The 20,859-nt window shown below is 40.7% G+C and overlaps 1 protein-coding gene across 1 annotated transcript; it reads left to right on the top strand.

The window, feature by feature from the left end:
- Positions 1-1,382: 1,382 nt before the first annotated feature.
- On the top strand, positions 1,383-19,335 carry LOC112542386 (cytochrome P450 2C55-like). Its single transcript, XM_088133469.1, has 8 exons — positions 1,383-6,025; positions 7,761-7,910; positions 9,083-9,187; positions 10,682-10,858; positions 12,371-12,464; positions 12,685-12,844; positions 17,136-18,551; positions 18,863-19,335. Exons 4-6 carry the CDS (start codon positions 10,706-10,708, stop codon positions 12,723-12,725), a joined length of 288 nt encoding a protein of 95 aa, XP_087989595.1. The 5' UTR covers positions 1,383-6,025; positions 7,761-7,910; positions 9,083-9,187; positions 10,682-10,705; the 3' UTR covers positions 12,726-12,844; positions 17,136-18,551; positions 18,863-19,335.
- Positions 19,336-20,859: the final 1,524 nt, after the last annotated feature.

The following is a 20,859-nucleotide window of genomic DNA, read 5'->3' as shown; positions in this document are numbered from 1 at the left end:
GTGTGGCCATAAAGGAGTGGGAGGGGCCTTGCTGTGAAGACTGGGTGTGGCTGTGTGTGATTACGTGAGTGGCTGTAGTGGAGGTTTGTGTGTGGTATGTGTAGGGGTAAATGAATGCCCTGGCCTGGGAGGAGTATGCAAGACAGAGGCATCTGGGGGGAGAAAAGAGGGTGAGCAGGAACATTGGAAGTGTGATGGGCAGGGGAAGATACGGTGGGATCTGGGAATGGAGCCTGACTCGGGGATGTCAGGCTCACTGATTGAGAGTGATCCCATTGTCCAGCCCCAGGATCTTTCTTCACGGCCAGGTTATATGATCCTGTTCTGAGCAGTAGGAATAAACTCGAGAAACAGGAGGAAGAACTGCAACCAAGGCAGCAGTCAGATAAATGAATTCTGAGTCCAGGGCAGAAATGTAATTTGAGAAAGTGTAATCACAGTGAGAAAAACTTTGAGAGACAGAAGGAAGAGCCACAGCCTAGACAATGGTCTGATAAAGGTAGTCTGGTCTGCCTTAAAGGGCTGACAGCTCCTTGGTGGCCCTGGACTCTGGCTATTGCTGCTGAGGGCCAGGTCAGTGTGCAGTAAATCTGTCCTCATCCACAATTTACAATTTTGCAATGATGTGCTCATCATTTGTACACAATTCATTTTCAAATTCCGTCTCATGTTGTTTGTTGCTCAATCCCCATTACCTTTTTATCTATGTACTACTAAAGCTTTTGTGTCTATAACCTTCAACTGGGCAAAACAATGCATCATAGGGCAACAATTTTTGAACCAAGGTAACTCCAATGGGCTAACTTACATAATGCCTCCAAAGTCTGGGACCCATAACTCCCATGCGATTGAAATTTGGAAAATTTGTGGCTGCTTCACACTGCTGTGCTGCTGTGCCACCATGGTCAGCCCAGGTCACATGATCTTCATAGGAATATCCCTTGTCCCCTGTGCCCAATTGCTGGTGGCAAGGCTGAATGGGTGAGTGTTGATTGACTGCTTTGGAACCATGGCCAGAATTTGAAATCTTTTAATGGTGGTAGGCATTGAGGGAAAGACGAGGGAGTAACTTGGATGCCTGCTGGTGAGGTGAGGCTTGCTGGGGGGCATGGGTGGTCAATAGGTGAGCCCTCTTCCTCTCTTGAAGGTGGGGGCTCTTGGGACATTCTGGAATGGGGAGTGGGGGTGCAGGTTTCCTCACGGTCTGCTGCTTCCTTGGTTCCACTCCCCTCAGCAAAGTGACAGGCAGTTCTGTGGATCAGTTGAGGATGAGGAGAAGGCTTCATGGGGGCTCTCCTGAAAGTCATGAGGCAAATGGAGCAAACCTGTATTATAGCAAGGAAGGAAGGAAGGAAGGAAGGAAGGAAGGAAGGAAGGAAGGAAGGAAGGAAGGAAGGAAGGAAGGAAGGAAGGAAGGAAGGAAGGAAGGAAGGAAGGAAGGAAGGGAAAAAAGGGAAAAAAGGGAAAAAAGGGAAAAAAGGGAAAAAAGGAAGGGAGGGAGGGAGTTTTCTGACACTTCCTGTCATCTTCTCAAAAGCAAAGTCTGTGGGAAAGCTGGCAGCAAGTCCCAAGTTGATCACACTCCCACTGCTTTTTTGCCCTTGGTCATTCTGTCTTTAGTTTAGGTAAGGAAATATCTCTAAAACAGTGACCCAGTAGGTCATGGGTTGTCTAGTCTATATTAAATCTTTTCTTTTCTTTTCTTTTCTTTTCTTTTCTTTTCTTTTCTTTTCTTTTCTTTTCTTTTCTTGCATATGAGAACCATTGAAAACTAAATCCCTCTGCAGTTGATTGTTCCTTTGACTTCATCTTAAGCTGTCCATCTTCATGCATTAATAAGTCTTGACATGCTAACCATTACGCTTTGCCCACTGTTTTTTTTTCTATAAAATGCATTCCCTTTATAAAATGCCCTCTATACTAGCAGATAGCTTTCCAGCTATTGTTACTGAAGTAAGAAAATGTTTATCCAAAAATTGGGGTTACAAAAAATTGTAGTGCTGGACTGATGCCCAAAAGGGTAGTTTTAAGAGGGGGAACCCCCAGTACAATCAATATTTTCCACCAGAGTCAACAGGTATCCTACTTTTGTCTCTTGGGCAAGAGGGGACAACATTTTTTTCAGCCTTTGCTTCCCAGCAGGCAGTTAGCCCTGGGATATAGTGCCTACTGTCCCCACTGAAACAAGGCCATAGTTTTTCTTTCCCAGATTAAGAATATTAATTAAGAGTTCTTAATTAATTAAGAAAGGAGAACATCATCTCCATCCCCAACTTCAGGTGCCTGCTCAGGTTAAAAGTTTTTTCCAGCTTTTTTTTTATTATAATGGCTTTTTAAATATAATTTGTAATTAATATAATTATGAATTCAAATTCATACATTGCAACATTATAGAAAACAAGATTTTTTAAGATGATGATGATGATGATGATGATGATGATGATGATGATGTCATGGTCATGTGATGATTTGCTTAACAACCGTGGCAAAAAAGGTCATAACATCAGGTGTGGTCATGTGATGCCTCATTTAATGACTGCATCATTTAACAACACATTTTCTAATCCCTATTGTGGTTGTAGCAGGTGGTCCTCATTTAATGACCACTCATTCAGCAACTGTTCAAACTTATGATGGTGCTGAATGAGTGGTACTGTGATGGAATGGTTTGGTGAAGACCGTGCTCGGGGAGATAAGCATTGCCTTAGCCCCCAGAAGGAGTGTGGGAAGGTGAAGAGAATGAGACTGGCACCACCCTAAGGAATTCACAGTGTTTGCTTGGTGGCTTGGGAAGTTTAGATTCAGTCTGGCGAGATTCTGTCTTGTAGGTGGAAGCTAATAAATGCAGTAGAACTGAACCTGTACTGTCTCATAGAGTTTTTTGGGCTGAACCTGACATCAATCTCGTCAGACTCATACTACCATCAAGAAGGGGGAAATTGGAATCATGGCAACGGATCCCCAGGGGGCAAATTTGACACCACAGTTGCTGGCAGCAGCCCTACTACAACACCAACAGCAAGTGGATGCACAAATTAATAATCTGCAGGCAGCTATGGGACAGTTAGTACAACAGCTCGGACAAGTGGGCCAGCAGCCACCTCCTCTGCCACCGGTGTTGCTACATTCGCCTAGTAGCATGCCTGAGAAGTATGGAGGTGAGGTGGAGCAGATGAGAACCTTCCTGGCACAATGCAATGTTCATGGATGGCAGACCGGGACAGTTTCCTACAGACTGAACAAGAGTGGCTTTTGTGATGAGTTTATTGAAGGGTGCTGCAGCCAAGTGGGCAACCCCCCTCATGGAGGCAGGTGATCCAGTGCTCAACAACTACCAGAATTTTGTCGCTGCCTTCAGGGGGCATTTCGGAGATCCAGTGAGGAGATTAACTGCCTGTTGGGACATTCGCAAGCTCAAGCAAGGCGGCAGACCGGTAAGGTTGTTCATTGCAGATTTCAAGTTCTCGGCAGGGGATGTCGAGTGGAATGAGATGGCTCTTATGGACCAGTTTAGAGAGGGCCTGGACCCTGAGCTCCGGTCTGAGCTGATAAAACAAGGCAGTCCAAATACTCTGGATGATCTGTATCAGCTTTGTATAGTAGTTGATGCCAGACTGCTGGAATTAAAGCAGTATTCTGCGTCTACTCTTCTTGCTGCTCCTCAACCTCCCCAGGCAGCCCTCCCCTCCCCTCGTGCTGTGACATGTGAACGAGTGGACAGAGAGCTGATGCAGTTAGAAGCTACTCGGAGAACACAAAAGAAGTCACAACCAATATTCTGGCCAGTCCCCTTGTCCTGAGAGATCCTTGCTGCAAGAGATCCACCCTTGCCTTTGTGTAATATGGGCAGTTCTGTTCAGTTCCTGAAGCTGTTTGCGAAATGTCCTCCACTCTCTTTGGGCTGGTTCCTAAGGGGCCTCCCTCCGTGTGCTGGTGCTGAGCGGCACCCTGACCCCAGGCGATCCAAGCACGGCACGTCTGTACCTCTTCTCCCGCTTGCAGGAGGGCAACGCCTCATGATGGGAAGCAGAGAGGTGTGCATCTGGGGGTAATCGCGCTCTTATTAGGTGGCAAAAGAGCTTTTAGTCCCATCACATTTAGAGTGGGACTACAAGGGAGCGAATAAGCAGGGTAGCCAGTCATCTCTGTTTGTGGGGAGGGGGGGTTGGGATGGGGGGAGGAGAGGAGGATCTGGACACCTTCAGAGCTGCTGCCCCACTGCCCCTTCATAGGGAAGCACTGGGGAACCCTTCTGGGGTTTTTTTCTCCACAGACGCCAGCCTCATTTGGCCTGTTTTTAAACAGTTGCTCTTTGCCAGCTTCTACCCCCACACCGAATTTGCTCTCCAGTTTTTGAAAGTTACCCTGCTGATGGACTGATAAGTCCTGAGCACTGAAGCACATATTTTTACAACTTTTTGTTGATTTGGAAATAATAAAAAATGTAGCATTCATCATAACGAAATGTTACTATATTGCCACTATACCTCTTTTAAGGCAGAGTTACCAGGGGCGGGGGAATGACAGCCAACAGCCTCCAACCGGTCCAGCAAAGACCCTGAAGAAAAGCTGTGCCAAAGGACTATGGAAAATGTCCCATTGCAGCTGAAAAATAAAACCTTTCATAATGTTTTGAAGCATTCGCCACTTTGACACCACTTGTGTTTTTGCTCTGGCAGCTTTCTGGGTGTGGCCCACTGGCCTGCTACTCACGTCCGCCTCAAAGAGTGCATCGCTTTGCCTAACAGTCCTCCAGCTTTGCCCATATCTCAGGCTTCTCAGGCTTTGTGGTACGGTGTCCCCCTTGCACAATAAGTGAATTTGTGTGGCCCCACCAGGACTAAAATTCATTAGCTCCACCTTGGTCACAGTGAGTATGCCAGCCATCAGTTTTCACCGCAGATGGGTTCCCGATCCCATGATGCAGGTATTGAGGTCAAGCTTGGTTCTTCTGTTGCTCTTTTTTGAGGATAGGAACAGCAACTTCGGTGTTGGTGTGTGCGTGAAGGGGTGTATTGATATGTATTAGGAAGATATATTAGGAAGCAAATCTTTTTTTGTTGTTTTTTGTTTTTGTTTTGGAGTAAAGCTGACCAGAAGCAAAACTTTGTTTTAAAGCATGATTGAAGACATTATAAAATGGTAACTACTTATAAAGAAGACAGCATTTTGATAACACCAAATATTACTGCCTTTATTATTTGAATATTATAACATTTCCACAGGAATAATTGCTATACCATGTATTAATACCAAAAATGTGGTTCACCGGGTTATTCTAAATTCTCACAACAGCATCTTTAATAAGAATGATGCATTTGCTATGATGGCTCAGATTTTATTCAGCTAAATACAGCCTTTGCTGATCTGCTATTTTGTACTTGACAATGAAGGAAGTTCTGAGATACTTTCCCTGAGATAACTTTCACAAAGGGATCAGTCTTCATCACCTGCATCAGAGTGCCCATTAAGTGATAAAGTGGGGACTGCTGATTTAGGGTAAGTATTTGTTTAACAGATATGGTGCAATTTAATGTATATGTATATAATTGTATTAGAGAAAATCTGAACTAATACCATATAAAAAAGTAGGTCTTACCTACTTTTGTGTGGCTTATCTTTTTGAAATGGACAAGAAATAGTTAATATGTTTACCGCCAAGGTCATCCTATATCTATGTTGATAAGTAACCTGCTCCCCCATTTTAAGAGAAAGGTCACTTGAAAAGAAATTGATAGGGGAAAATTTGGAGAAGGCTAGAGGTCAATTTGGTTGGGATTCCACTAACCAATTTTCTTTCTATTTCTCTTAAGGATTTATTTGGATTTCTGAATAGAATTCAAAAGAAATGGGGCTGGTTTTGGCAATAGTTCTGTTTCTTCTGTGTATATTCTTCCTCCTCTTCTTCTCATCCTTCCAAATGTACAAGAAGAAAAGGCACCTGCCAGCAGGTCCAGCTCCCCCGCCTTTCCTGGGGAACCTCTTCCAGAAAGACGTTGTGCCTTTGTATAAATGTTACCCTAAGGTAAGACTAGTTCGTGTAGCGTGTTCCCCAGGTGGCATGAGCTAAACTAGAGATGCTTGGGATAAAAGGATGGATAGAGGAATAAGACAAGCTAATTTGTGCCTCATTGATATGCGTATGTGACAGGCTCTGCGTAGGATAACACTTCAATATGGTTTTATTGGGAGCCATACTAAACTAAGAAATATCGCAACTGTCCATATGTATAATTATTTCAAAAGATGTTTGAAATAATTCAAGCAAGAATGCATTTACTCTGTCTGCAGCTGGTGAAAAGGTATGGACCTGTTTTTACTCTCTGGGTGGGGCCAACGCCTATGGTCATTCTCTGTGGATATGATGTGATAAAAAATGCCTTGGTGGATCATGCTGAAGACTTTGCTGGGTGTTATGGAATTCCCTTCAACGATCGATTAAGTAATCGCCAATGTGGATTCTCGTCCCTTCGCTTATTTTTATTCTCTTTTTAGTGCTAAGATGAGGTGGAGAGATGGTGAAAATCAGCTGAAATCTAATGTTAATGGATTGCTAGTTGATTTAAAACACAGTGATAAACATTTCTTCAGGACTAGTGTTGTTTCATTATGGCCACAACAATGCAACATTTACCCATCTGAATTTAGCTTATTTAATGAAGAAAGGCTGAGAGATTAGGAAACAAAATCTGTAAACTCAGTTTAATTCTAGCACTAAAGCAAAACATGTTGTCTAAAACTATGGCTACACCCCTTGAACTTGGTACTTTTTTGTGGGTGTTCTGTTTCTAGAGAAAAACAACATATGGTAGATTTGATAAGCCGAAAGTCTGCTTGAAATTATATCCCAGATGCAAACTTAATTATGTGAATATCACTTATGTTTAGGTTTTGTTATATACAGAATTTTGCAAGCACAGGGACAGTCTTATGATCACAACCTGTATTGAGAGGAAGAATAACTTTCTCTCCCTGAATCCCCTGCCTACTGGAAGCATTTCAAGGGGGAGCCTCTCTTGAAATCTAAACTCTAATTTCTCTTGAAAATAAATCTCTAATTTTGAACAGCAATTCCAGTTCCACTGCAGGAACTGCCCTCCAAATTCAGAAGTGCTGTGCTTGATCCGATACATCTGTGCCCATTGAAAACTGGATCTCTGTCTCTTCAATCCCCTTGTTCTGCCAAATGGAGAAATCTAACATACTTCCAACATGTCATGCCAGCTAGGTCAAGTGAGAATCAAATATTTTATTTATTTATTTATTTATTTATTTATTTATTTATTTATTTATTTATTGTATTTGAGTCAGCCTTGACTCTCAGCAGCTGCCTGGGCAAGTCCCTGCAATTTTCTTGGCAAGATTTGAAAAGTGGTTTGCCTCTGCCTCCTTCTTAGGGCTGAGAGAGAGGGACTGGCCCAAGGTCACACAGCTGGTCTTCATGACTCAGGTGGGACTAGAACTCACGGTTTCCCAGTTTCTATCCTGATGCCTTAACCATCACACCAAACTGGCTCCGTTAAATAAATATACAAAATGCAAAATCCTGATGTCATGTCAGATTAGAGATACTGTCTTTAGCTTTGCTGACTGTATTGTATTGTAATTATATTGTGAATGCTGAGGAACTTTTGGCAACCATAATTGAGAGTATCATTTAAGGAGGAAATTCTCTGGATGTATCTTACATAGATATAGTTGCTGCTTCTTGAATGCAGAAAACAGACAAGACACTGACTTCTCTACCTCTTTGGGTTCAGGTCTAATCAACACAAAGGAAGCACGTTCGAGGGGGCTGTGTCGATTCACCCTTTCCATCTTGTGTGACTTTGGGATGGGAAAGAAGATCATGTGTGAAAGAGCGTGGGCAGAAGCTGTTTTCCTGAGGCAGGAGATAGCAGCCACCCAAGGTGCTTTCACATCCCATGTCTTACAAACAAGAAGAAAAAGAAGAAAATAAAGCAGTTTTCAAGGGCAGAACAATTTAAGCAAGGGTTTTGTTTTGCGTTTTTTAAATACAAACCCAAGTTGTTTACATTTGCAATAGAGCAAGTTGAAAAAAAATTGATAGTAGTGCTATGTAGCGTAAGCAGGGCGTGTTCACAATTTCAGTGATTTATTTATTTAGTTAGTTCAGCAAACAGACCACCATGCAAAGGAACTGCTATTGGTTACAAGTACTCCCTCCCCCTTCCTGCCCTTACTGGGAATCTTCAGTCCCATCAGATCTGACTACAAGACTGTTCTGAAATTGAATTCCCCTCATTCTGCTCTTTCCTCTCTGGACCATGTATGTACTTGCAGGGGCATATCAGTAGCTGATAAGTAGCTGGTAAGAAAAGTAGGCATATATATTGAGGAGAGGAGCGTCTTTGTGCCTGGGAGGACACATGATTTCATAATGCCATGACATTCCCAGAGTGAGCAGAATTTTCAAAATGTTCAGGTCACTTTTTGGGAAGATGAGGAGGGTCTGAGGTTTGAAAGCCTATTAAAACTCTTCACAACCTGGAAAATACAAGCAAACAAACAGGCCAGTTCTGAAAATTTCAGCCCTGCCATTTCAGGTGTCTCTGGGAGCTGAAAATCAGTTTCTAATGTAGACAGATGACCCTGGGAATTATACTGAGTAGGCAAAAAGCAGGGAAATGTCACAAGGCTTGCAAGAAGCTTAGAAGGTTTATTCTCCCAGTCAGATTTAAATGGAGAAAAAAAAGGTACACTTCAAAATAATATGCTAAAAGAAATAAAACAATTGTATCAATAAAATGATTTAAAAAGAAAACTCAGAGAGGGATCTTGAGACCCTTAGTAGACTTAGGGAAAATGGGTGCTGAAGTGAAAAGTGATTCTAATGAGTGAATGTGAAAAGGAGAGGCCAGTGTCTTTTATAGCCTGCTAAGATATTGTTCAGTTGAAAGTTTCAGGTGTTTGGTAAAACACCAATGGGCTGATGACAATCCCTAAGGGAGTGTTTCTACAGATTGGGAGCAACAAAGGAGACACACCCTCACGCTTGTTATTTTGGGACAGACGAATGGACTTTGCTTGGCACTTCTGACCCCCATCTGTTGTGTTGCAGGGAGCCCTTTGACCCAAGAGATGCCATGCTAAGTGCTCTGCTAATCTTATCATTGCTGTGGTCTGTGGGAGTCGATTGGACTACAAGGAGCAGGACTTTATAGAGGTGCCGACAACTACTGACAAATTCATAAATGTATTTCGTAGTTTTGTAAGGCTGGTATGTGGCTCCTTCAGCATTGCTCCTTTGCTAGAAACTCCCCAGGACTCTGAAGGACATGGGGGAAAGGCAGACAAAAAGGTCTCAGAATCAGGCATCTACTTGAATCTAAACTCAAAATGATCTTCTTGGTCCCTGGTTGATAGCTGGGAGATAGCAATCAACAGAAGTGATTCCTCTGAGTGATGAAGGAATAATTGCCAGAAAATGACTGACACCAGAAAAGTACCATCATTCAGCTCTTACCACATTTTGTGCATTAGTGGTTTTTGTAGGTGCTCTATTAGAGGACAGGACCATCTGACCTGAGCAAAAGAAGAGTGTTATCCTGGCCACCAGAGTAGTATCTGGTCCACCAGAGAAAGTCCTCCTGCTGTTCTTAAAGGAGGAGACTAAGAGGCAAAATGAGCTGCTCATTTTCCTGGGGTATTTGCATTTCTTTCCGCAAATTCAGAGAATTGGTTTTGGATTTTTGTTGAACATGATGACATGGAACATCGTAAAAGATGCCACAAACAATTGAGAGCAATGATGCTCAACCGCAGTTCTGCATGGCTGTGTCCTGTCCAATCCACAAGTTTGCAAAGTAATGATTCCCACAACAGGAACATAATTTTCAGTTTAGCAGATAGTGTTTCTTCCATATGAGCTGTTCCTTATTTCATTTACCTTGAAAAGGTGGTAGGTTGGGGCCATTCTGAGAAGACAATTATAAAAACAAACCAGGAGCGAAAGATTTGGGGGTTAAGGAAATAAAGATAGGCAAGGGGAAGGCAAGGCAGTCTGGGTGGCAACTGAACAGAATTTTTTTGCCAACTCCAAGGGACCAAATTTGAATCCCATTTGACCTGTGGTTAAGTTATGGATTTTGTACAAGCATTCATATCTAACTGCTTTCTTAGAATCTTGGTCTACTACTTTTACGGGGTACAAAGGGTAGTGAAAATTGTGTTTCTTTGTGTGGAGATTCAGCCAAATTTTCTTAATGTAGAAAGGACAACACAGTCTTGAATACATCCTTCCTTTTGTTTGTTTGTTTGTTTCTGTAGATTTACTACTTAAGAATAATGAGGTCCAACATTTCTTTTTTGCAGCATTCATAGTTACTCAGCACATTGTTTATTGATACTCATACACTGTGTTCAGTGACCTGCACATTCAGCTCCCCAACTACATTGCCTTATTTTTACCCTTATTAACTGAGTTCTACACTGTCCTTATTTTAAATGACATTTCAAATATATATTCATAGTCTCTTAGCAATGAATGACCAGATAGAGAAACTTTCCATCTCTTGTTCTTGGTAGCTGTCAGCCATAGCTAGAGGTGTCACAATATTGTACAAAGATTGGTTCCTGTAGCCATCTTGGGGGATTAAAAAAAAGAAAAGAAGAAGTTAGACTCTAATATCTAAGGCCATTTATTCTACTTCTGTTTTAGGTATACAACTCCCTTCCAGATATAATGGAGTGCCTCCCAGGACCACATAAAACAGCTTTTGCTGAATCCGAAAAATTATGTCCTTTCATCAAGAAGATGGTAAAGTCCCATCAGCAGACACTGGATCCTCAGGACCCCCGTGACTTTGTTGATTGCTTTCTCACCAAGTCAGAGAAGGTAGGGCAGCCTAAATCTTCCTTGTACAACATCCTAAATGCTAGGGGTATTTCAGATTGTAGCCAAAAAAAAAGTTCTCCACCTCTTATTAATCTTGGAGATACATTATTATTCTCTACATAGATTTTTCATGTAGCTCTATAGGTGACTATAGATGATAGGTATAATGCTTTCCACCCAACAGTTTACAGAAGACATCCTTATTTGGGTTTACTTGGGCATATATTGTAATAAATTGTACCTTACAATCTTATAGTAGATAAAAGGGCAGATCTGGTTAGTATTACCAAGATCTGGGTGGGAAACGAAGGGTTTTCCTCTCTCAAAAATATGTCCATGTGCATTTCATATCAGTCATGGGCCGGGGTAGGGGAGTTGGTATGGAAATTGTCATCTGGGAAACCCTGATGATGTCTATTTATCTGCAGATAACAGGATATGAGCCCTTATTTGTGAAGTCAGGCTCTAGGGACAACTTGGGAGTGGTACTCTTCTACTGCCCCTGCCTTGCTGATTAGTTGCTTACCTGCCTGAATTAGGTAGATAGGGTCAGGTATCATTAGCATACTAATTATACCCAACTTTACATCTCGACCCTTGGCTAACCAACTGATGCTGTCAATGTAATGTCCAAGAGTATACAGGATATTAGGATATGTATGGGGAGAAACAAGATGAGGCCAAATCCTAGGAAGATGGAATGGCTTTGGGTTCATAACCATCCAATTCCATAGAGATTCCAAAATATTTAGGTCTCAGTGGAGTTGTACTCCCTCAGACATAACTGTCTCATAAGCTCTGGCCTCTCCTGGATTCAAAGTTCCTCTTGAAAAATAGTTGGAAGCTGTTGGCAGGAAGGTCTTTTCTCCATCTCATGAGCTAGTTATGATGCTTCCTGGAACAGGAGGCTTTACTCATAGTCACTTATGCTTTTTTTTTACATCTTAACTGGGTTATTGCAATGCTGTCTACATGGAGTTGCCATGGAAGATCATTTGGAATCTGCAACTGGTCCAGAATGCAGTCCCTGAATAGTTATGGGCATGTATAGCTTCTACTTTCAGAGCTGCACTAGTTACTGCTTGGCATTTAAACAGCTCCTTCCTTACCTTAAAATGTCCATTAAAAATGTGATTGTTTCATTGGGCCATGCTGGCTGGAATATTTTGAGTGTTCCCTTTCATGAGGAATCATGTTCTCATTTTGGGCCATTGATTGTTTTATTTCTGTTTTTATACATTTCTTTCTCTATAGATTGTTGAATTATTAGTGTTTACATAGTTTATGTTAAATGTTTGTTTTAATCTGCATTATGAAGAGGGGAACTGCATGCTGCTCAGAGCTGGCTTTGATTGAAGTGACTTAACAGCCTTGTAAAATAATTTAAAAAGCAACATATCAGTTTCAGTAATAAAGCAACTAGAATATTATTAGGAACAAATTGGGGAGTCTTGATTTTTGCTTCCTTAAGGAGTATTTTTCCCTCTCCCTTTCTGCTTTCTTCACATACAGGAAAAACATTATCCTGATGATATCTACACCATTGGAGAACTTATCATGATTGTGCGTGGACTCTTTCTTGTTGGATCAGGAACTACAAACCAAGGTTTGTTTGATAGCCTTCTTGTGATGGCTAAGTTGCCAGACATTTAAGGGACAGAAATGTCCTGGAGAACTGCATATATGATGGAGCACCTATGGGCTGCACCAACAATTGCACAAAGGTACTTACAGGTGTGTAAATTGAGAATATGAGTAACCTGCAGAAGAGAATGAGCGTCAGAATTCTGGGAGCGCATATTTTCATTTATTTTTTATTTTTACAGGAAAAGTACTAAACAGGCTCCTGAAATGGAACATCGAGTGAGGATGCCCCTTACCAATGCAGGAATCCATGAGATTCTACGGTATGAGAAACTGAGCCCCAAGAACTTTCCACGTGCAACAACTCGTTGTACAAAAATTAAGGAGCACAACATTCCCCAGGTAGGCTGTATCTCTTTTCTACTCTTTAAGGCAACTTCTATTACAACTGCCTGCCTTCCTCACGGAAGCCTGTTTTCTGGATCTGGATGGTAAAGTAGCAACAAGTAACGCAATCTGTCTTTGTGCTTGGAAGGGAACTGCTATCCGTGCCCTGCTTATATCCGCACATTTGGATCCTCTGTATTGGGAGACTCCAGAGCAGTTTAACCCAAACCATTTCTTGGATGAAAAGGGACAGTTCAGAAGGAGAGAATGTAATGAATTTAAGCCTTCTATATATAATCATATAGCCATAGAATAGCCATGTTTATCCTATTCATGAACTTTACTAGGAAACTCACGTTGCTGGCATGAAGGAATGTTACAGGGGTCCCAGATTATAATAGATCTTTTTATTTTATACAAGATGATTCTTTTAGGGAACATCGTGCCCTTCTGGATCCTGATGCTACTGATTGTATAGTTAAATTCTGGCCACCAGGGGCCAGGCGGGTAGGGCACATGACTGTAACAGGTTACTGGGGAAAGCCCAGACTTATTCCGATTTTATCTTTCCATTTGATTGTTCAAGGGGACAGAATTTTGGTTAGAGGATTGTGGGATAAAGAGAGCAATGAAAACCTTATTTTAGGAATGTCTTTCTTTAATAAAGGGTTTTGGTTTACCCCAAAAGGATATCTTTTTAGATCAGTACCTTTGACTGGAAAAATCCATTCTGTTAAAGGAAAAATGGATGGGGAATATTCCACCTTGGAATGGTGGAAGAATCAGGTCCCTGAAATTCATCAAAGTAACAAATATCAGGCGGGAAGGCATGTTTCCGCAATGGTAGAAATTACAGGTCCTGTTGTACCCCCTCAGAGGCAGTTTGCTTTAAACCCTGCTGCCGTTCAAGGTCTCAAACCAGTTATAGAGGGACTTTTAAGAGAAGGCATTATAGAAGAAACAAGAAGCCCTTTTAATAGTCCTATATGGCCAGTTTTGAAATCAGATGGTAAAACATACCGGATGGTAGTTGATTTTAGAAGAATTAATAAAGTAACTCCCCTCATGGCCCCTATTGTTGCTAGTATTACAGATTTAAAGACTCAGATTTTACCTACTTCTAAATATTTCAGCGTGATTGATTTAGCCAATTGTTTCTTTGCTTTACCTTTGACTGAAGAAAGCAAGCCACGTTTTGCTTTCACCTATGGGGAAAAACAATACACCTTTTGTCGTGTTCCCCAAGGTTTTCATAATTCACCTGCAATAGCACACAAGTATGTGAGGGAAATGTTGCAAATGTTACCTGAAACTGATCATGCTTATGTTTATTCTTATGTTGATGATATTTTAATCCAAGGGGAAGATGAAAAGGAAGTACGGGAACGTACTTTACGGGTATTGCACTTGGTTTATGACACAGGTTTTAAAGTAAACCTTGAAAAAGCCCAGTTAGTAAGACCTCGAGTGCGATTTTTAGGATTGACAATTGACCAGGGTCTTTGTGAAATAGATGAACAAAGAGCACATGCCCTTTGTTCTATGCCTACACCTACTGATGTTAATTCTTTAAGGACTCTCTTAGGAGCTTTTGGTTTTGTTTGTGATCATATTCCGAATTATGCTGATTTGACTGCTCCTTTTTATCATTTATTGAAAAAGAATGTATCCTGGGAGTGGTCTGAAGATCTTACAAATTGCCTGGATAAGTTAAAACTATGGGTCCGATGGTCTATTAAGTTACATCCTCCAGACCCTAATCATCCCTTTTTCTTGAGACCTTCATGGTCACCTGAAGCATTTTCTGCCTCTCTGTTTCAAAAAGATGCCAACAATAAATATGTACCTGTTGGTTTGGCATCCAGGAAGCGTGGAGGTCCTGAGAGAAGATATAATGAAAGTGGGTCTAGTGCAGCTTGTGTACTTTGGGCATTACAGTATTTTGAGAGCTCTATAGGATGGCAACATGTTGTTGTCCAATCCACTCATGGTTCTTTGAAGTATATTTTACAGGGCAAGCATTTTCCTCATGTTAGTAATACCAAGCTTGCTCAATGGCTTTTGTATTTGCACCTTAAAGGCTATGATTTTGAATCCCTTTCTTCATCGGATCCTTTAATTAGTTTAAAGGGAACAGGTGATTCTTTTTGTTCTTGCCCAGGGGAAGAAGTAACACCATTAGTTCAATGTGGCGTCCTTCCTCCTACTCAGCCTGATTTTGATTTCTGGGCTATTGATGGGGGATCTTGGTGGGACAAGCAGCTGCAGGGGTTTCTACTTCCAGTCAGGGTTTTTGACATGAATTGCAAAATAAAAGTGCTCAAGAGGCAGAAGTCATTGCTCTGCGGATACTTTTAGAAAAAGTGGATGCTTTAGGTTTAAAGACTCTACATGTCTTAACAGACAGTTGGCATATTTACTAAGCTTTAACAGAATTCCTACCTTTTTGGGTCAAAGATAGGTGGACCAATAGTCTAGGTAGACCATTGAAACAATCTGAAGAATGGCAACGAATCTATAGCTTAATACTTAAAATACAGGTTACAGTTTATTGGATTAAGGCACATCAAAAATCAGGGACTTCGTGGGCAGTTGTTGATTTAAATAGAGCTGTAGATGCTTTAGTACATTCTGCCTCCTCTGCTGTTGTTAGTATGATGAAATCTGATATAGAAGATCTTGTTTTTGACTTACATGCCATAGGACATGAAGGTGTAGAAAAAATTCTCCATAGAGGAAAATGATGGGGACCTGCAAACCAACATTGCCCACTTATTTCTCATATTATTAATAATTGTCCAATTTGTTTATTTGAAAAATGGGATTATTCACAACCACAAATTCCCGTTTTACCCCAAAGGCAATTTGAACCATGGGCAGTGTTATACACTGATTATATTGACAAACTCCCAGTAACGCAGAGAGGGAACAAATACTTATTAGTAGTAATTGATGGATTTAGTGGATGGCCGGAGGCTTTCCCTACTAGGAACAATGGAGCAGTAATTACAGCTAAGAAACTATATCAGGAAATGTTTTGTAGGTTCGGTACCCCAAGGGTCTTAAGTAGCAACTGAGGGTCAGCCTTTGTGTCAGAAGTAATAGAGAAAATGACTGAGGCATTGGGGATTCATAGGAAGTTACATATTAGTTGGAGGCCTCAGAGTTCAGGACAGATGGAATGTTGTAATGGGGAAATTAAGGAATTATTGAGGAAATTAGTTAAAGCAAATGGAAAAGATTGGGATGAACAATTACCAACAGTCTTGGCTGCTTTAAGGAGTTCTCCCATTAGTGGATTGGGTGTCAGTCCATATGAAATTTTGTTTGGAGCACAGATGGAATTGGGATTTCCATCAATATGGGTCCAGAGTGAAATAGAATAACAATGGTTTACAGTGTTGAAAGATAGGGAAGAAGTTTGAGAAATGGTTAGATAAGAAATGGAAAAGTAATATAAAGGACTAGTGAGCACTGTTGAATGTTTACCCATAGGATCCCAGGTAATGTACAAAAGCTTGGGAAAGAAAAAACACACCTTGGCACTGCGATATAAAGGACCTTTTGTAATATTGAATTGTATCCCACCTGTAAGCTATCTTTTAAGTAACCAAAAATGGGTGCATCGTAGTCAAATTAAACCTGTTTCTGATGATGTGCATGCGTAATTTTTTCCTTTTTCCTAGAGATGAAGTCTTTCTTACTACAACTCATAATAAAAATTATGGATGCATCCTAAATGTATTGTTATTTTTCTTCAAAGAATCTGAATGGGTGGTGGTCTTGAATCACAATCTATTATAAAAATCCCCCTCACAGAGTCCTGGGAGATCCCAGAAGAAGAACAAAGGTGTTGGTGATTACCTACGAGAAAAATAGGGAAGGACTATTGCAAGTGAACTTGAAGTAACACCTTTAGATACTGAAAATATAGATTTATTGACAATAAGAATCAGATAGAAATGTGCAATTTCTGCGATTGCCTATGCGGTTGTTGTTGCTGTTGTTCTTGTTATTATTGTGGCTTATTTTGTGATTGTGATACACTGTGTGCCTATCATGTGGATCCCATATATGTAATCATATATTATATGTATCGAATTATGCATGATAGGTAACAAATAATAGTATAACTCATGTATTAAACATTACCTATAGTTTACATATGATGATGATGATGATGATGATGATGATGATGATGATTACTATGTTATCATTAAACCATATGATTATTATTTGTATTTTACTCTTCCTTTCTAGTATTTTCTGTTTTTTTGTTTTGTTTTTTGTTTTATGTATTTTACAGATCAAGAAGACCAACCCAAACTACTCCAGCTACTTTTGCTTCTGTCTGGATTATTTACTACATTCCAGGATACTAAATCAACCTGATTCATCTTTCAGGATGGCCTCGATCAAAGTGGGAATTAATTATTGTTTATTAATATGTATACTATTGATTTATTCTGGTTCCAATGTTGAATGGAAGGAGAATTATTGGTATAAAGTAACATTACTCACTAAAGATGCTATAAATATGAAGGATTGTTGGTACTGCCATCTAAAGGAGAGATCTTTGTGACTCCTGTTTCTGTGCATAAAATTTTATGTTCTAAATTTATATATGCTCCCTTGAGACATAAACGATCTTGGGCTGATGTTGGTGATTTTCTAGCTCGTACAATTTTCCCAGGCTATCAAACCTTGCAACAGATTAATACAGATCATTTTGTTCATAACCTTTCTATGCTTTTAGAGGCAGGTTTGAATACTACTGGAAAAACAATGATTGACCTTCAAGAAGAAACTGACTCATTGGCACGAATTGTTACTGACAATCGAATTGTCCTTGATAGCATGTTGGCTGAACAAGGTGGAGTCTGCATAGTGTTGAATCATTCTTGCTGTATGTATGTTCACAATTCTGGACTAATTGAGGAGGACGTTCATAAAATCTATCGTGTTGCTGGTCTTACAGCTGATGCCAGACAGTCGTGGGAGAAGATACACAACTTATTTAAAACTGTTTGGGACACACTAACGAGTTGGATACCTTTTGGATGGTTAAGAACTTTATTCATTGTAATTGTTTTTGTTCTATTTCTTATTCTGATTACTTGTTGTTGTATTCAATGCTTTCCACTTTGTATAAATGCTTGTTCTTTATTTAAATTGACTCGAGCGGAAAAGTAACAATATTAAGTAGTGAGCTATTGCTCTCTCCAGTTCGCAACAGCTCAAGAGAGGGATTATATAATGAATTTAAGCCTTCTATATATAATCATATAGCCATAGAACAGCCATGTTTATCCTATTCATGAACTTTACTAGGAAACTCACGTTGCTGGCATGAAGGAATGTTGGAATGTACGCTAGATACCTTGTACGAATGAGTTCTCAACACTGATAAGGCTGGAATGCTGGTGGGCGTAAGGAATAAAGTGACATATCATAAATTTATAAGATAATGGGACGAGAGGTACCATTGTAACAAGTTACCCAACTGTGCCAAATATGAAATGTTCCTGGCATGTACCGTATCTGGATGACCTGGATGGAGATGACCTGGATGAATTCTAAGTAAACAAGTTGGGTATAAAAGAAAGGATGGAAACCATACCCACCTGGAAGTGCGAGACGACTCTTGTTGGAGCAGGGGACTCCCTGAGTCTGATTCCCAGCCCACTCTAGCACAGCCTGATCAACTGTGTTGAGAGTGTATGTAAGTATTCTGTGTGAATGTGTAGCCTAGTTGGGCAAGAGTATTTACAGCAACTTGGGTAGCCTAGTTGGGCAGTTGTTTATTGGAACACAGTTGTTAGCCTAGTTGGGCAAATATTTTATTGTTAGAAATATTACAGGAAACTAGAGAAATTGTATGTATTAATCAACTTTGGTTAAACACTGATTAAACACTTGCTTTGCTTTCTGTCCAAATAACACAAGAATAAAAAGAACTAATTTTGAACTATATTTTGAGTGAATTGCATTCAATCATTTTATAACAAGAAGCTGAAATTGTCTTTTCACTAGGTGAGTGGATTGTTCCTTTTCTATGCTCTGTTTGGTAAGAGAGGCCTAGGTCCTGGTCCCAGCTGGCTGTGCGGTTGCCCAAGCTGAATCAAGAGCAGACAATAGCAGATCAAGAGGCCAGCAGAAGTTCCCTCAGAAGGCAAGCAGCAGGGAGACATGCTGGTTAGGAAGAACTTCTCTTCTGATTCATTTGGCTCTATCTTGTCCAGGGAATTAGCAAGTCCAACCTGGGGAAGAAGCTGTTTTTCCAATCTTTGCAGCCACACTCCCCAAAAGGGGTTCAATAAAAGAAGGGAAGTGCTCGGATACAAGGAAAAGGGATTGTCCCTGCTGAAGAATTCCCTTGAGAACTGAAGCGTTTTTGCCATCACTGTCTTCTTCATGCTGACTCTATTTGTTTCAGAATGGAAGTTCATTGTGCTCTCTTGGGTTATAGAGGTTTCCAGCGATGGGTCAACTCTGTCTTCTTTCTCTCTTCTAGGGAAACGGGCTTGCCCAGGGGAAGCCCTAGCTCGGGCAGAGCTCTCCCTCTTTCTTTCCACTCTGCTCCAGATGTTCACCTTCCAGCTGGTTGGGGGATACCAGCAAAGAGATGGATGTAATGTCTTTGTATGAGGACTACAGACGTAAAAATCGATATCCCCCAATATGAGCCATTACACGTTGAAAGTAAGCTTGTGATCAGTCAGGAGCCCAAGGAATGTCAGTGTAAACCATGTGAAATTCTTCCACCTGAGATTTCTTTCTTTTCTCAATCAGCTGCTCTCAGGTTCAAATGGGGAACACTCCGAGATATGAGTGGTCAAATGTGTGTGAGAGAAGCTAGAGGAGGTTATGAACCATTCTTTCCAATTTCCAGGCATTTCTTCAGTTTCACATAGTAAATGGACAATGCAGTAAATGCTTCCATATAATGTCACAGGGATGAATATGCATTCTATCTAATATATGCATTTTGTAAGCAATCCACATTTATACACACATTTTTACTCACTTTTTGTACACTGCAGGATAGAATCCAGAGAAATGCAAATAATGAAAGATGGAAAGGCAAGGTATCTGGCTTTTCTCTAGCTAAATCAAATGACTAGTGTGAGCACTGCAGATATAAGTCCGAATGAAAGACTGACAGTGAACCAAAGAAACATGGTTTCTGTTGTCGTGGCTGCTCCTGCAGCTGTAACTAGTTCTCTGCTGTGCCTTCTTATCTATCACAAAGCTACTGCTTGCAAAACCTGGACTGGAGCATTTCCAAAACCTGTCTGGTCGTAAACATGTGAAAAACTTGGACTTTGACTGTGGACCCCTACATCCAGGCAGTGGAAAAAGAAGCGACGGGGGGGGGAATCTTGAAAACTGATGGTCAAATCTCCACCCCAAAATGGAAGAAGATTTTGATTAAAGGAACAAAATAAGAATCAAAAAGGGAAAGCGGAATTGCAAATGCAATTCAGAAGCATAACACCATATTGCTCAGAGAAAGCGACCCAAATAGAAAAAAACGGGACAACCCTCCACAGGTGGAGATGGGAGAAATGCAAGGGGACTCTCTCTATCCTGATTTCTACCTCGTTCTCTCTGGAAACATTCAAATAACATTGCAACGAATGAGCGTTAATTAATGAAGAGAGCTTTTGCTCATTGATTTAGATTTCTTGTGGCAGTGAGCAGCAAATTATCTGCTGAGTTTCTCTGCTACCAAATTTCAGTAGGAAGTAAAGACCAACAAATTTGGTAGTAAGAGGGCAGTGTGAGACCTTTCAGAATGTTCTTCCAATATTTTGGACTGCCTGAAGCTTCCAAGCACTATTAAATGTACTGTAGTTCTCCTGATGAAAGAAATCAAGGAATGTGCTACTATGGCCAAGTCAGTTATTACACGTGCAAAAGTCTTTCTGGCCATCAGTAAAGACTGGGCACATCCAAACAGTAAACGTGAATATCTGAGATGATACAAGTGAATCTTCCTAAGGACAGAATACTTTTACTGATCTACT

Source organism: Python bivittatus, unplaced genomic scaffold (genome assembly GCF_059951505.1).
Source record: "Python bivittatus isolate LINGU-HERP-01145 unplaced genomic scaffold, Pbiv_v1 ctg000080_np1212, whole genome shotgun sequence".
NCBI lineage: Eukaryota > Metazoa > Chordata > Lepidosauria > Squamata > Pythonidae > Python > Python bivittatus.
This window is presented reverse-complemented; position numbering and strand designations above follow the sequence as displayed.

What these genes read in the sequence shown, in the direction of transcription:
- LOC112542386 (XM_088133469.1), top strand. Translation starts at nt 10,706, where the DNA reads ATGGAGTGCCTCCCAGGACCACATAAAACAGCTTTTGCTGAATCCGAA. An exon ending in TTCTCACCAAGTCAGAGAAG is followed by an intron (nt 10,859 to 12,370) that starts GTAGGGCAGCCT and finishes CTTCACATACAG; the next exon opens with GAAAAACATTATCCTGATGA. An exon ending in ATCAGGAACTACAAACCAAG is followed by an intron (nt 12,465 to 12,684) that starts GTTTGTTTGATA and finishes TTATTTTTACAG; the next exon opens with GAAAAGTACTAAACAGGCTC.